At 41.4% G+C, this 16,607-nt stretch overlaps 1 protein-coding gene across 5 annotated transcripts in view; it reads left to right on the top strand.

Annotated features, from left to right (window-relative positions):
• HOOK3 (hook microtubule tethering protein 3) overlaps positions 1-16,607 on the top strand; it is a 74,309-nt gene that overhangs the window by 38,180 nt on the left and 19,522 nt on the right. For all 5 annotated transcript variants that reach the window (XM_044443903.1, XM_044443901.1, XM_044443902.1 and 2 more), the window contains 9 exons: positions 1,002-1,085; positions 3,462-3,625; positions 5,273-5,413; positions 5,518-5,719; positions 7,773-7,883; positions 11,023-11,110; positions 11,425-11,494; positions 14,486-14,626; positions 15,390-15,477. In XM_044443903.1, coding sequence (XP_044299838.1) covers positions 1,002-1,085; positions 3,462-3,625; positions 5,273-5,413; positions 5,518-5,719; positions 7,773-7,883; positions 11,023-11,110; positions 11,425-11,494; positions 14,486-14,626; positions 15,390-15,477 — 1,089 coding nt within the window. The remainder of the gene's footprint in view (positions 1-1,001; positions 1,086-3,461; positions 3,626-5,272; positions 5,414-5,517; positions 5,720-7,772; positions 7,884-11,022; positions 11,111-11,424; positions 11,495-14,485; positions 14,627-15,389; positions 15,478-16,607) is intronic.

Raw genomic sequence — 16,607 nt, forward strand, 5'->3', positions numbered from 1 at the left:
CAGAAATGATTTCACACAGAAAAAAATTTACAACTATCCTGAACTTTCATGTGCCTGTTAACTTTTTTAACATGAGAATGTTTATGAGTCTAGGCCACCCTTGCCCATCTTGGGTGATGGCAGAGAGAAAGTGGAAAGGAAGTTAAAAGTGTAACAGTGCAATGTGTTTAGCAAAGAGGTGGATGTTGAAACTATTCTCTGCTTGTTTGGGAAGGAACAAACAACACGTATCTTGGCAGGAAACTGCAAGCTTGCAGTGCAGAAAGTCCTGGGGTCCTTCCTTTATGTTTTGTTAAAAAAAGATCAGGTGATTGGAAAGACCCTGTCCAATACCCTGGAAAGCCACAACTGTTTGTGGTAGTAAATGTGGTATAAAGCAGCCATCTGTGTTCCCAGATAACCCAGCACAAAACTTCCCCAAGCTGGAATAGAATCAGGGACCTATCTAGGTTTTCCCTTTATTGTCTATTCCTTGTGTTTCCTCTCCCAGTCTTTTGTGTTATATGTAAAAAAGAGTTAAAATGTATGCAATTCATTCCCTGAATCCATAAAGAAAAGTGGCTTTGAAAAACTTTACATGTTGTGCATACTATTCTTTCTGGCGTATAGCGATTGTGTGCCCCAGTATGTAAAATATTTCTCTTTCTTATTAATGTATAATGTTTGCGATTGAATGATTGCCATTCAGAAAATAATGTAATTAGCCAATTTGTTATAGTTGTGCACTTTATTCCAAAGTGGTTATTTTTGTATGGATAGGGAGACGCTGTGCATCTGGTGGTCTCATGCATTTCTTTTCACTGCTTCCTGGCCTGTGAGAGACAAATATTTTGTCTCTTTGGGATTTGGGAGATTTTGTGGAAAAATGGACAGAATAAGCTGTCATGATGTGCACAGCTCTTTAACATGTGCATGAATGAGTGTTTTGGATCATAGCCCTAGAGAAAGTATTGCCTCATACTATTTTAGCAAATGAAAATGTATTTTGTTTAAAAACACAGTTGAAGAAAACAACAGAAGAATTAAATGAAGCTTTAGCAACCAAAGAAGAAATTGCTCAGAGATGCCATGAACTGGACATGCAGGTAAGTGGTCTGTTGCACAGTATGCTTTAAATTACAGTTTGCAATTCAGCATTCTTAATCTTGGACTATAAAACATAAACATCCTCTTTTTTAAAGGGTATTTGATCAGTTATCTATTAAAGAACTGTGTGGCTCAGTTCAGGCAGAATGCCAAAGCATGTTTTGGCCTTAAATAATGAAAACTTAAGCATGTGCACCCTATCTGTTCCTTTCCCTTACATGGCCCCTTACATTCCTTTTCACAGCAAACCATAGTTTGTCTAGCTCCAGTGCAGCAGCAAACCATGGTTTGCTGCAAAAGAGGCAGCCAGGGTGACCTCAGTGATCCTGAGGCTTGCTCCTGTCTGAGTCAAGCCTATTGCTCAACTGCCTACCCATTACAGTACTAATGACTTTGGTTCAATTTAGTTTGTATTTCCACATTGTATTTGCAAATCTGAGGAGGACAGATCTATTTATTTATTATTATCTATTTAACTTATATTCCGCTAAACTAGTCCAAAGACTCTCTAAGAGGATTAAAATATTAAATAAAATAACAGTATTTCATAAAATAGCAGTAATAAAAAACAACTTACAATAAAGCAGAGAACTATACAGCTGAGGTCAAATATTAGTAAGTTGAAATATTTTAAAGGTAAAACTGTACAAATAATATTCTAGTATAAAATCAATTATTCAAAAGTCTGGAGAAGAGGACTTGCTTGTACCAGCAGTCATTCTTCCCTATTCTGTACTAGATGTAGTTTCAGGACTGTCTTCAAGGGCAAACCCAAGTAGAGCACGTAACATTAGTCAAGCCGAGAAGTTACCAGAATGTGTGTGACTGTGGCTAGGCTAGGCTCTGCCTGTCCAGATAGGGCCACAGTTGGTAAATTAGACGCAGCTGAAAGAAGGTGCTCCTGGCCACCGAGTCTACCTGAGACTCAAGTGATATCCCTTGGCATTTTGGCATTTTAATGCCACAGAATAGGCAATATAATGGGCTCTAAGCCATGCTAGGTCAGATTCACCCTTGTTATCTCCTCCACCTGCACTCTAGTTTCCTCCCCTCTTGCTTCATCGCCCTAAGCTCAGTTGTATACCATGGAGCTGGTCGGGCTGTGTGAGAGGGAAAAGGACCACTTAGAAGCGATTGCGTCAACCACCTGATTCATCTCTGCATTCTACAGAGCAACTTGGGCTTCGACAGGTGTGCCAATCATGTCAGTTGGAGACCTCAGGAAACTTTCCGGATCCATCAAGACTTTAGATGTTTAGTTTGGAAGGTCTCATTTGCAATCTTGTTTCTTTTCATTTGCACTCTCATTTGCAATCCCGACCCAATATTCCAGGGACCATGGAAGATAGTGGAAATCCTCCTCTGAGGCTGGAGAGAGAACTTCAACTGCAGAGGAGATGTGCCCTCAGAGGAGACCTGCCCTGCTTCCATGGAAACAGCCACATCACTCACCTTTCCAACAGTGGCGCTCCACTGTTGGAAGGAGAGAGGATTGGGAGGGTGACATGGGCAGAGTGAGAATCCCTCCAGTCCCCAGTCACACTTTCCAACACAGGGAAGAGTTGACATCAGTTGCCCTGTAGCTGATGTAAGAAATAATTGCTCCCATTGCTTGCTTGCAGTGGAAGAGAAATAGTAAAAGTAAACAAGAGGGGCCAAATCTGCCCCTTTTGTCAGAAAGAGCCAGCAGAGCTTTTGGATATATCAAAGATTCCAGTATCAAAGCTCTCCAAACTAGGAGGTAGGCGTGGTGTTAATACATTGCACCAGATCTTCCCAAATTGGTGCCCTCTAGATGTTGGATGGCAACTTGCATCATCTCCTGCAGATGTGGGAAGGTTGCCTAAGACCACCTATCAAAGACTTTCCCCCAAGTTTCCCTAGGAGTGTATTCTAGTAAGTTCATGGTAGAAACAAGGCATGAACCAAGGATTTGAAGGTTCACTGCTAAGACACTAAGACAAGGGTGGGCAATTTGTAGACTTCCAGATCTGTTAGCCCAGAGCTCTTGCAGCTGTAGTCAGTAGTGGGGGATAGCAGGAACTGTAGGCAAAAACATCTGGCAGCCCACAAATTATCCATGTTCTAAGGGCTTTCAATTATTATAAATATCTTTTAACAAACTATGAGCATTTTATGGGGGGTGTATGCTGGGGGAGCACAGACAAGATGCTTCAAGCAATTCTTTTTTTTTTCTTTTCTTTTTTCTGAGCAGAAAAGTGGAAAAGAAAGTGTGATCTCACATGTGCATCAGGGCTTTTAATAGCAGAAAGCCCCCATTCCTGTGCATGTTTATACACATGCATACACACATGTGCATCCCAACGCACTTTCTTAGCCATACATTGCTTGTCACTCTTACGTTTTGATAACAGGTTGCTGCACTGCAAGAGGAGAAAAGTAGTTTGCTAGCAGAAAACCAGGTTTTGATGGAACGCTTGAATCAGTCGGATTCTATAGAAGATCCTAACAGCCCAGCAGGACGCAGACACCTGCAGCTACAGACACAGTTGGAACAGCTCCAGGAAGAAACATTCAGGTAAATGCTTCACAAGAGGAGGGGCAGCACAACCGAGTGCAGCTGCCTGAAACCTTCCAAACTCAGATCATAGCCCCTCCCCCCACGGAGGGCAAGAGGAATATATAGATGAAGGTTGCCTATGTGCTTCTCCCAACCTGCAAAAGATGTTGCAGGCTGAAGTGTTTTGCTCCAGAGCACTAGGAGGGAAAGCTCGGGCACCACCAAAAAACTACGTATGCCAGCAGAGCCTGTCTGCCCCTGGAACATCCACAAAGCGCCGTCTCTGAGGCTGCTGTTGTGACTTTGAAGTCTCAGCCCGCATGACTGGAAGGTGCTCCCAGATCCAACCTCACAGCAAATTCCTGAGATTAGAGCTGAAATTCTGAACACAGCATCTAGTAGACAAAGGATCATAGCCTAAAACGGGGATCCTCAAACTTTTTGCATAGGGGGCCAGTTGAAAGGTCCCAGCGATAGGCGCGGGCCGCCAAGGTGGTATGGGCTGGGGCAGGGGTACGGGCACATGCAGAAAGACAGGGACATGCCTGCCCAGAGATTCTTTTCTCCCAACGAGTCCAAAACAATCTCCCTGCAAACAAGTCGGCGCCTCGAGTCCGGCTTGCTCACAAGGAGATGGTTTTGGACTCACTCAGAGAAAAGGATCTCCCAGCAAGGTGCTGACTTGCTCTCAAGGAGATCCTTTTCTCTGAGTGAGTCCAAAATGATCTCCTTGTGAGCAAGCTGGCACCTTGCCACACACACAAGGTGAATTGGCATGGCAGGCTGGATTCAGCCTGTGGGCCATAGCTTGAGGACCCATGGCCTAAAATATCAAACCTGGCACCTGTTATATATTGGAAAACCATTTCTAATTCATATTACATTCTTTACTGTTAGAATCCAATTATATTACAGAATCCAGTTATAGTAACCAATTTATCTATTGTTAATACCTTACTGTTTAAATGGATAGTTTCTGATTTTCTGTTTCAGCAGTGACCTCAGAACTGGAGAGTGCAAAGGGGTGATTGAGTTGAGTAGAGAAGGGGGGAAGAAAGGAAAGAGACATGGATCAGTGGGATTGGCAAGTCTTTCTTATGACCCATTCCTTTGAAGAGAGGTCTGCTAGATGGACTTAACCCTAAGTCTTAGAGGCTTAACCCTAACTGGGAGGCCAGGAGACTGCAAACATTGCCTACCTTTTCCTGCCTGCCTTTCATGGGCAGGGCATTTACAGGATGGGGCCCTCTGTCCACAGACAGCATGAAGCACAGGACCGTGTTCATAACATTATATCACTCTTTTAACAACGACAGCCACCATTTTCATTGGCATAATGATGTTACTCTTTTATTTTATGTCATGTGTGAATGCATGTTCTCCATGAATGAAAATGCGGCCTTGAAACCTTTGAATCTGACAACTCCATAGCACACCATCTCTGAGGTTTGATCATGCTAGGTAGTTGTGTATGACGGTAAGTAAACGGCACATCTAGTTGGCAACTTAACACCATCTACATGGCATGTGTTTTGTATCCATTGTGTCATCTCGCTGCTTTCTGTTTTCAGTGCCTTCAAGTACGTAGTAAAGCAGGGTGCTCTGTGGATCCCACTTAGAAGCTGCTGGATTTTTTAAAAAATCTGTTCTGGTGCCCTTTTACAGATTGGAAGCAGCAAAGGATGATTATCGAATACGTTGTGAAGAGCTAGAAAAGGAGATTGCAGAACTGCGGCAACAGAATGAAGAACTGACAAATCTAGCTGAAGAAGCTCAATCTCTGAAGGATGAAATGGATGTACTTAGGTAAACCTGATGGCAAGGCCTAATTTGGCCCGTGACCACCTACTCTTGCTCTACATAAATTAAAATGCATCTTACTGAAGTATGTGCAACTCCTCTTCCTCCAGGCATTCTTCTGACAAAGTAGCCAAGTTAGAAAGCCAGGTGGAATCATACAAAAAGAAGCTGGAGGATCTAGGAGATCTGCGAAGGCAGGTGAAGCTTTTGGAGGAGAAGAATACAATGTATATGCAAAACACTGTAAGCTTAGAAGAGGAACTGAGGAAAGCCAATGCAGCCCGCAGTCAGCTGGAAACATACAAGAGACAGGTGAGAAGAGAGAGAAATTGCAGCTGATGAACTATTTCTTGCTTCCATATCTCTTATGCAGGTTCTTCAATTCCACAGCCAAGCAAATGGCCAGAAAATTGCTCTTCTCTAGACTATTTACTAAATATACACAAAACACTTTCCTAAGCCCATTCAGTGAATGATAAGATCCTCATGGTATAATGCAAAAAGAGTAGCATCAGGGGTGCACAGATTTAGACTGCCATAGCCATAAAACTCACTGGGTGACTTTAGGCTGTGAGTCTGAGTGTCCTTGCTTACCATGCAGCATAGTTATGAGAATTAAATGGAGAACTTTGTGTGCTGGTTTGAATTTCTTGGATGAATGTTTGGCTTAAAAGATAAATAAACTAAGAGTATTACATATTAACACAGCTACAAAAACTATAACCTAAACTGGTTGAAAATACTTATCAATTTTGACAGAATAAATGGTTAGATTTTATTTTCTTTGTATTATGTGGATCATTATATAAAGCTGGTTTGGCTCCATCTAAGAGAGGTTAGAAAGTTCGTTGTGAGTTTTTGTAACAGTTTATTTCATGAGCGTTGCATTTGTTAAACTGTCCCTCTGAAGCAACTCTATAGCACAGGTCTGATGAATGCTATAATTTTGAATTAATTTTCTGTGACCATTATTGTTAATGATTTTTGTTGGAAATTGTTTCCTGTTAAGAGACAGTGCCTTCTTGCATAAATCCATTAAACTGCCAGTATTTATTAGGTCTTCCTGGCACTGTTTTAATAACTATTTTATCTAATCCCCAGTATTCCTCTCCAGTATTCAGTAATGGGGAAACTGAATGGAGTAAATGTTTGTTGCACAAGTGTCCTTGCAAGCCCAATTATAACTCACATGTATTTAAAAAAAAATGGGGAAGAAGTTAAGAAGGGACATGCCAAACACAGTTTAAAGAAATGGAACTATCTTCATAAAAGCTTCCCAAGTACTTTTTTTTTTTTTTAACATACAGGCATATTCTTCACTGTCGGATCTACCATCTGATTTTTTTTCTCCATGTTTTGAGGAAATAACACCTCTGTCTTATGTATCTGTTAGGGTTGAACAAACATTGCATTTTATTATTAAAAGTCAGGTGAAAAGTCTAAAGCCAGTTAAAGAGAACTAATGAGTGAATTGAGATGAAACTGTGTCCGTGCAGCTTGTGTTTGGAGAACAGGTTGCAACATTTTAGTATCAAGCTGCAGTTCTTAGATTACATCTTGGCATAATTCTGAAGGAACATTACCTGGATACTGATATTCATTCCATTAATATTAACTTCTCTATATCTGTTGGTATCTGGTGAAACAACAGATTGAGTAGTACATGCATTTTATCTCATCTTAGTAATTTAATGGAGTAGAATATAGCTATATCAAGTGCTTACATGACCATTGGATGAAAATAAGCGATTGGTACTATTCCCTCATCAAAGATATATGGCTTTTTCTGTGAGATGCACATTACTCTGAGACCCTTGATTGCCTATTACTATCAACATGATTCTATCATAATTTAGATAGTATAACAGGTGACTATTTAAGTTTTAATATAGGTCTTCCAGATAGAAGCACTATCTGCATTCTGACAAAATAATGACACTTCTGTCTCGTGCATTCCTCTTTTTATTTCCACTTTAGATTAACCAAAGTTGAGTGCTGTGTCTGAATCAAGACCAATACTGGTTGGCCCTTAATTGTGGTTAGTTGAAATAAGCCAGGTTCAAATCATGGGTTGTGAAGCTGTTTCCTTTCATCTAACCATAGTTAAGGTGAACCCCAATATAGAGTTTGTAACACTGAACTTTGACTAAATAAAATCAGAAGTGAAAGCTTCTGATATCCTCAAAATTGTGCCAAAGGAATAAAAGGGAAAGGGGGGCAATAAACATGTCCAAGGCTTATCTAAGCTCATTCTCTTAATGATAAACTTGTTTATCATTCTGTCCAAATGTGCCTTTGGGCTCTGTTAAGATTAATACCTTTTGTTCTAATGCTGGTGACTGGTGATCCCTTCTTGCTCTTACAGGTAGTTGAGCTACAGAATAGATTATCTGAAGAATCCAAGAAAGCAGACAAGTTAGAATTTGAGTACAAGATGCTGAAAGAAAAAGTAGACAGTCTGCAGAAAGAAAAAGATGTACGTATTTAAATGTTTGTTTTCCATCCTTACTGGAAGTGTCTTTATACCAACTCATAAGAGTTGGTAACTAATGTCCTCTCCTTAAATTTTGGATGAATGTCTTTATCCTGTTATGCCTATGAAATGTAGTAAGTTGCCTTAGTGTTTTCAGGGGCCTTTTCCAAGCTCTGCTCTTGTTTACCTGCTTTGCACATCGTTGTTATTCGCACTGCCTGCCTTGGCTTCCTCTCCCACCTGAGATTTTTATGGTGTAGATTTTCATTTGAGTATGTCTTCTCTTAACTGTTCTTTGTCTGTTCTGTGTAGGTCTTTGTGCTCCTGTCTCCCACTGCTTCTATACAGTATTCACTGTTTCATCTGTCAGTTCACATGTAATGCCAATCCCTGGTTTGCCCATGGCCAAACCTTGGGCTTGCGATGCTCTTTTCTCACATGTACAACTTTGTGATTTGCTGGTTTGGGGCCAGAATAGCAGAGTGGTTGGAGGGGGGGGGGCAGTACTAACCATAGTTCAAGTGTAGCGGCAAACTTTGGTTTGCTATAAACCAAAAAGGCATTCACTAAGCGAAGCAGGGAGAGGTGAGGAGGAGGGGAGTATGCCGACACAGTGCTTTATTTTTCAATGCCTGATTTTTCATCTTCCATGTGGTCTCTATAAATTTCTATTTGACACCTACTGGATGTGGTGTTCCTCACCTTAAATTTTACACAGTGCAGATTGACATGTTCGCTTGCCCACCTGTATTCTTCCTTCTTTTCCATCACTGTTTGTGATGCATTTGTCCTCCTTGTTTTCCTGCCCCTTCACTTTGGCTTCATGTGGGATTTCTTCCCTGTTTTTTGACACACGTGCAGCCCGTCTCTCAATCTGTCACAGTCTCCCCAAGGCTGGTATGCATTCCTGGAGTCTTGCTCTCCTGTTAAAATGCCAACATTGTCTTTCCTCCTGCTCCCGATGGCAGCATATAAAATGGTACATAAGAGAACTTTCCCAACTTAGACAGGAAGGCAATTACTGCATTACCTAGGAGGTATAGGATCAGGGAATTTTTGTCTGTGTGCTGCATCACCATCTTGCTCCTAGACCTTACTCCCCTTTGAGTTTTGCTCTTTGTTCGGATCTTTTGCTCTGCAAAGCATTTTCCCCACTACTGGCTGCCATTCTTTCCACTTCAGCACATCATGTCTTTTCTCTGCTATTGACTATCCTGTCGTTGGCTACTGTTTCCTTCTGAGGCACTTCTTTCCAAGAAAAACTGCTCTGTAGCAGAGTGTTTGTTTCATCTGTCTGATATCATCTTCTCTGTGCTTGGCTTGTTCTGTATTTAGTAGCACCAGATCAAAACCTTACCTTGGTTCTCCTTAATCTTTGCTGCTACTTAGAAACTAAGCTACATGTAAAACACTCCTCCACAGGCTTACTTTTTTTTCTCCATATGTTTTTTCTGTGCCCACCATTAGAACAGGGGGTCCAAGTGGGCTGTTTCTCAACCTACATGTCATTCACACATTAAATATTGTGTTTTCATGTTGAAATCAAAAAATGAAAGCAATAGATATCAGATTTCATAAAAGGGACTGTCTACATTCAGGGATGCAGATAGTGCAGTGGTTTAAACTGCTGTGCTGCCGGGCTGGTTGATCAAAAGGTTGTGGGTTTGAATTTGCACAACGGGATTGAGTTCCCATTGCTCCGTCCCAGCTCCTGCCAACCTTGCAGTTCGAAAGCATGCAAATGCAAGTAGATGAAAAGGTACCACTTTGGTGGGCAGGTAACAGTGTTCTGTGCACTTTGGTGTTTAGTCATGCCGGCCACATGACCACGGAGACTGCCTCCTGACAAATGATGGCTCCCTCAGCTAGGAAACGGAGATGAGCACCACCCCCTAGGGTCGGACATGACAGGACTTAACGTCAAGGGGAAACCTTTACCTTTACCTTTTTACCTTTACATTCACACGTTCTTAGGGACAGGAAGCACTTTGTGAAACACTATAGCTGAAAATGGCAGTCCCTTGTTAAGTCTTCCTCTCACTTCAGAAATGTCCTACTTTTACTCTCTGTACTAACATACTTAAGATATGCAATTTTCTGCCTTACTCGTCTTCATAGGTTAACAGGAGGCAAAGAAATACACATCAAAATGATGTTAGGATATGGCATTTTTAAAAGGTTTAATTATTATTTTGCACTTCATATATACTAGGTACCAATGCATAGTCTTAGTTTTTCTGCTCATTGAAGGTGCTTCTACGTGACTTGGGCATTCCCTGTGCTTCTTTGACAACAGTCCTCCCCCCGCCCCCAGGACATTCATCTGTCTCATTTTCAGGGTGCAGGAGGGCATGCAAGTCTGTTTCTACCAGCATGGATTCTACTGTGTTTCAAAAATAGTAACATTAGACTTTTCCCCAGTCATATTACCACGTAGTTTCTCCTATATCTGCAATCAAGCAACTTAGATAACCCTTTGAATCTCAGAGTCAATTATTACCTCAAATGGTGTAAAAATCCTGGTTATATCTGCTCCAGGGTACGTTAAGGTGGTTGTTATGGAGGAAGGCCCAAAAAGATTTTGCACATTTTGGTAATAATAGCCTCTCATCAGCACAACATGCAGTGTCCATCCTATGCAAAACAGGATTAGAGTAGATGAGAAATCTTGGACTAGGGGGCAATGTGACTAAAAGCATTCAATTACTTTTCCCCAAATGTCACAGAGCATCCAGTGGGAGGAAGTTTTAATTTCTTTACTTATATTATGTGGGTATGTCAAGCTCTAAACTGCCAGTCACCCAGGAATTGATGTAGGCCTAATACTCTGTTAATGCCTTACTGCTTTAAAGCATTGAGTCAGAATGCCATGATCCCCCACAGAAGTGAGTTTTTTTTCTTCTTCAGGGCATCGCATTGCCTGCTAAACCTCCAGTTAGTACAAGGAAAAGTGGTATGTAAGTGGCACTGTCATTCTCATCTGCTGTTCATCGCATTGCATTATGCCAACAGGTTGACGTTCCAGAAGCCTACCTTTGATATATATTGCACAATAAGCAGTTCAGGCGGTATCTTGACTTGCTGCATCATGAATTGACTCATGGATTTAAGTCCAAATCTCTGTATTTTTCCCTTTATGCAGAGGCTAAGGACAGAGAGAGATTCCCTAAAAGAAACGATTGAAGAGATTCGATGTGTACAAGCACAGGAGGGGCAGCTTACTACTTCAGGTAAAGAAATTGAATATCGATTATGGGATTTTTTTCGGAATAGCCCTGTAGCAAGGCTCAGGAATGCAGTATGTGAAAGGCAAGCTCTGCTATTTCAAGAAAGTGACTGGTACAGCTTCACAGGAGCAGATTTTAATGTGGCCCAAAGCAGTGGCTGTTCCTTGAAAAGTCTCCTTTGCTTATGGACCTAGGGTGTGTGACTGGATTCCTATGGAAGAACATTATCAAGAAACTGGGTTAGTTTATTTGGAGGGTTATCCCAGCAAATAGAAGGTTGACCGTCTAAACTTTTTCTCCTTCTTTCCTTAAAACAGGATTGTTGCCCCTGGGTGGTCAGGAATCTTCTGACAGTTTAGCAGCAGAAATTATTACACCTGAAATCAAGTAAGGCTAAACATACAACCCTCTGTATCTGCACATGCATTTAGGGATACTTTCCAGTAATGTTTCATTAGTAAGATGAACGGCTGTTAATGGTCCAAGTTGTTCAGTTTGATGGGAGCAATCATATGGTCTCTAGGTGCTTTGGATTCTTAGATAATAAATTTCTGCATGCAATTTTTTCCCCGTACATTCCTAAAAATGACAAAGCCACATCTCAGAATTAAATTTTTCTTTGGTATTCACCTTCAAGTTTGCTTTGACACAGGAACTGCCATGATCATAGCGCAAACTTGCAAGGCTGTTGTTTGGGAGAGAAAATCATTGTTAGACTATTGAGATATATTAGACCACTTCATAGTCATAGCAATGCTTCTGAATTTCATAATTAGACAATTTGTTGACTGAAACTTGTCTGTTCAGAATGCTTGCTTTTGTAGTGTGCCTGGAACGCTGCATTACAAATTTGCTGTTAGAAATTTGGAACTGCTGCAAGCTTTGGAGCAGATGCATTCTGCATCTAAACAATGCCTTTTCTGTGTATGCTCTGAGTTGGTCTGAGCCGTGAGTGGTCTGGCGGGTTTGCCACTTCCTCCCTCATTGCCACTGCTGCTGTGGTTCTGTGAGTGGGAGATCTCACAGAGCAACAGGTCTATCTTCTTTCATCTATACCAGCCTTCCCCAACCTGGTTGCCTTCAGGGGCATTTGGACCGCAGCTCCCAGAATTCCCATCCAGCAGGGCCATTGACTGGGAATTCTGGGTATTGTGGTCCAAACGTGTCTGGAAGGCACAAGTTTGGGGAAGGCTGCTCTATACAATACCTTGGAGAAGTGTTCGCACACACGAACACACCCACTGACTCTTCCAGACTTTGCTGTAGAAATTGAAATGGATTTAATTGGCATTGCTGCTACTTGATATGTAAGATCCTCAGTACTGTGACGGTGCAAAATATTTCTATTGTGGCACAAAAGTCAAAGTAAACAAATACAAACTGGCACTTGCAGGTTTCAAAAGTATTGGCACCTAAGTCAATGCTGAGGAAAAGCATCTCTGGCACAGTGATTACAGCTGTGAGTTTTCTTGGTTAAGTCTCTGTCAGCTTTCCACATCTGGATCCTGCAGTTTTTGCCCATTCTTCCTGCTCCAGATCTGGATTGGACCATTGGTGACAGCAATGTTCAGCTCTTGCCACAAATTTTCAGTTAGAGTGAAGCCTGAACTTGACTGGGCCATTCTAAGGTGCTCGGGGGTTGCATTTAAAAGCTTTCCAGTTTTACTTATCCTCAAACCTGACCAGACCCTGCTGAGGAAAAGCAGCCCACAACATGATGCTACCACCCATGCCTCACCATCCCAAGGGTTGCCGTTGTGCCGCATGTAGCATTTTCCAGCAAGGCCAAGAAAACCTTTTACCACATGTTTCTTGTGTCTCCCGTGTGCCTTTTTTGAAAACTCCATATGGGCTTCCATATGGGTTTGTTTCAGCAACAGGCTGCTTTTGACCTCTCTTCCCTAAAGCTCACTTTGTGGTGCACTGGGGTGATAGTTGTCCATGGACAATTTCTCCCATCCCCACTCTGGATCTCTCTGGCTCCATTGCAACTGGCCTCTTGGTTGCTTCTCTAAGTAATGCCCCCCTTACCCTCTCACGGAGTTTGGTGGGCGGGCTTCTCTAGACAGACTGGTGATTGATCCAGATTCTTTCCATTTTGTAATAATCCATTTAATGGTACCCCAGGGGGTGTTCATAGTGCCACCTGGGGCTTCTACACAGCTTCACCCTGGAATCATTCTGATAGCTGCTAGGTTTTCATAAAGCTCTTTGTTTAGACATGTTCACCCACATTCTAGAAACAGGGGCATTTAATTTGAGATCATATCGCACTGGAATACTAGACTCTACTTGACTGGTGGATAGGTAGAGATTCGACTGAACTGCTCATTTGAAGGGTTGCCCCAGTGCTGGTCTAAGGCATGTCATAGCAAAGCAGCAAATATTTAAGTAAAAAATGGGGAGCAGGTTGCTTTTATTTGACATAACTTGTGCCACAATAAAAATACTTTCAAATGTATTTAAAAATACATTTAAAATACATTTAAAAATACCCTAAAAATGCACCTTCACAATATTGAGTATCTTGTGTACATGAAGTGATGAGAATGCCAGTGTTGATTCCAGCTTGTAGCCCAACAAAATGTACAAAAGTCGAAGTGGTGGTGAATACTTCTGCAAGACACTGCATACTGGCAGTGGACCACTAAGTATCAAAAGATACAATCAGGCTGGAAGGCCATATGGAAACAGCCAGTCAGGAAAGGGCACATAATGGGACACATGATGTCATGTCTGACCGTGCGATTCCAAACTGAGCAAGATATTGTATTGCAAACAAACTCTCATCTGAACTGACAGAGACAGATTAATTAATTACCGAGTAAATGACAAATCCCTCACGAAAGTCTCCTATCACTAATTATTTATTATGAGCCTAGTATTTCACTCAACCAGTTTGGGATTTCTGTTTTGCTTTCTCTTCTAATTAATTTCACAGGGTTTCCTGATAGCCCAATGAGAATTGCCAAATTGGTGTTAAGCTTTGTTTTGTCTTTCCCTTTATGGGAGCAATGTACCCCACTACTACTTGTGTTCAGCTGTGATTTTAAACTATGAAAGGGAAATCTATTTGAAACCTAGTTTTTATCTTAAACTGGAGTCTGTATGAAATCATCTTTATTTTCATCTTGGACTTTATAGGGGACCACTGGTTCCCAATAGTGGGTTAATACTGTGAAAACAAATTGTGTAGGAGGGTTATCACACTATTCAGTTTCTGCTATTGGGCAAAATAGAACTATAATTAATAATGATACATTTTCTTGGTGGTAGTATTGATCTATTTTTCATGATGTGAGATATATAAATATTGATAAAATATCAATACCTATCTATGACTGATATTTTGTAATGGCTTTCATCTTATTTCTCAAGGGAAAAACTCATTCGTCTCCAACATGAAAACAAGATGCTAAAACTTAATCAGGAAGGGTCTGATAATGAAAAGATTGCCTTGTTGCAGAGCCTCTTGGACGACGCTAATCTCAGAAAGAATGAACTGGAGACAGAAAATAGGTAAACAAGTACAGTACCTCTTTTACATATACTCGTTCATCTTGTCGTCTCTGCATTCACGGAAGTAATAACCACCCTCCTCCTGCTGAAGTTTTAATCTGGGGCTCAAAAAAGCCTTCCAACCATAAGCCTTATCTCCTCGTGTTCCAGTGGAACGAAAGAGAAGGCCTTGTCCGTTGCCACCCCCATGCATCCAGAGAGGTGTCTCTTGCCCCCTGCTCTTTAGCCTCCAGCAGTATTCATCCTTAGCTGGATTTGGGTGGCATGCTGCATTTCATGCTGTGGATAGTCTGATACAGAACATGTTGCAGTGCCCCAGGGTCCCACTTTGCATAGCCAACTTTGGGGGTAGTTACGTCATGTGAACCCAGTGAGCACAATCCTGAAGCATACTGTGAATTGTGCAAGGGCTGAATGCTCACATAAGAACTACGCTTGCCAGGCTTGTGACACTGCCCTCCAACCAAAGGTTATGTGTTCAAAATACATGCCACACATGAGCCTCAGCTTCCTTGTGGGTGAAATTGACCCTTCTGGGTTCTTGTGTCTTATGAACAGTCCCTCTGTCTCTGCTGCTTTTACTGGTGCTGTTTTTAACTTTTTATTTGCTTTCTGGCTGTGTGTGTTTTTTTATTTTCTTGGGCCAGTTGTATCTAATTTAGGAGCTCAATTAATTGTCAGTGTCACATAATAGGAATTTTGTATAAGAATGAACATTACATTAAAATAAGACTCAAAAGTAAATTTTATTTCTTATTTCTAGACTTGTAAATCAGAGGTTGCTTGAAGTACAATCCCAGGTTGAAGAATTGCAGAAATCTTTACAGGAACAAGGCTCAAAAGCTGAGGATGTAAGTAGAAATACGCCAGAGATACATGCAAACTGTGCTAAATATTCTAAAGCCTGCTATCCCAATACCAACTACATTAAATGTTCTGCCAGTCTTCTCTACCTTTGTAAAAATGAAACTCAGTCCTTAGTTTCATTTACTTTTAGAGATGAGCCAAGCTTTCTTCTCCATCCCCTGGTACAAGCTGACTTTCCCCAAAGGAATGTTGCTGGCCAGAGAAGGGCAAGAATCGTGCCATCGGGTCTCCAACTTGTCATAAGTGGCACCCACAGGACCAGATTAGCAGCTGGGCTGCCAGGTGGCATACAGCTGGTGTTACCCCAAGCGCTACCACCTGTGAACCCCAATGTAGTTGCAGAGCCACACGTGCCAAAATGATGCCTTCTGGAAACCTAGTAATTTATTTGGTGCAAAGGTTTGTTCTTTGGCATGTAAGGATGAATGTGTCTTGTGCAACCTATCTATGAGTTGCGCATATTCCTTGAAATACCTCACCCTGCCACACTGGCTAACTTGGTAGGATTGCTGTCATTTCCATAGCATGAGCTATGCAGTGGAATTCCCACACAAACCACCAGAAAAAAAGTTGGCAGTGTGAGCTCTGAAAGCCTCAATCCAATCCACTTAGATGGAGGAAGAAGGGAGAGGGTTCACTTAAGACTCCCTCTTCCTGTCCTAAAATGGTAACTGGTGATATTAGAACAAATAGAGCTGGTCAGCTATTTGGTTTTTTCACTGTGCAGGATAACACAAAGGTGATAAAGAGCCAAATTATCTTTTTTGACTTGGAAATAATGTGGAAATCTTCTTAGATGCATACATTGTACAATCAACTGTTGTTGTTGCCATAATTTAAAGCCTGCTAGTCTGTAATTTATGGTGTAAATAACCAAGATAAAATAGATTGCATTTTGTTGGTCTGTATCATTGTTAAGTGTATGTGGCCAGTAACCCATGTACCTACTTTTGATTACTTGTACATATTATTTTATCCAAAGCTCCTGCTCCCTGCAGGAAACAGTGCAAATGTCATGGAATCAGCTTACAATGACAGCAGCCAATCACTTCTGAAATTCTAGGACGAGTGCGTGCGCTAAAAGTGTCTTGTTTATGCTCTATGTTTTTAGTGA

Source organism: Varanus komodoensis, unplaced genomic scaffold, assembly GCF_004798865.1.
Source record: "Varanus komodoensis strain SLA01 unplaced genomic scaffold, ASM479886v1 scaffold43, whole genome shotgun sequence".
Classification (NCBI taxonomy): domain Eukaryota; kingdom Metazoa; phylum Chordata; class Lepidosauria; order Squamata; family Varanidae; genus Varanus; species Varanus komodoensis.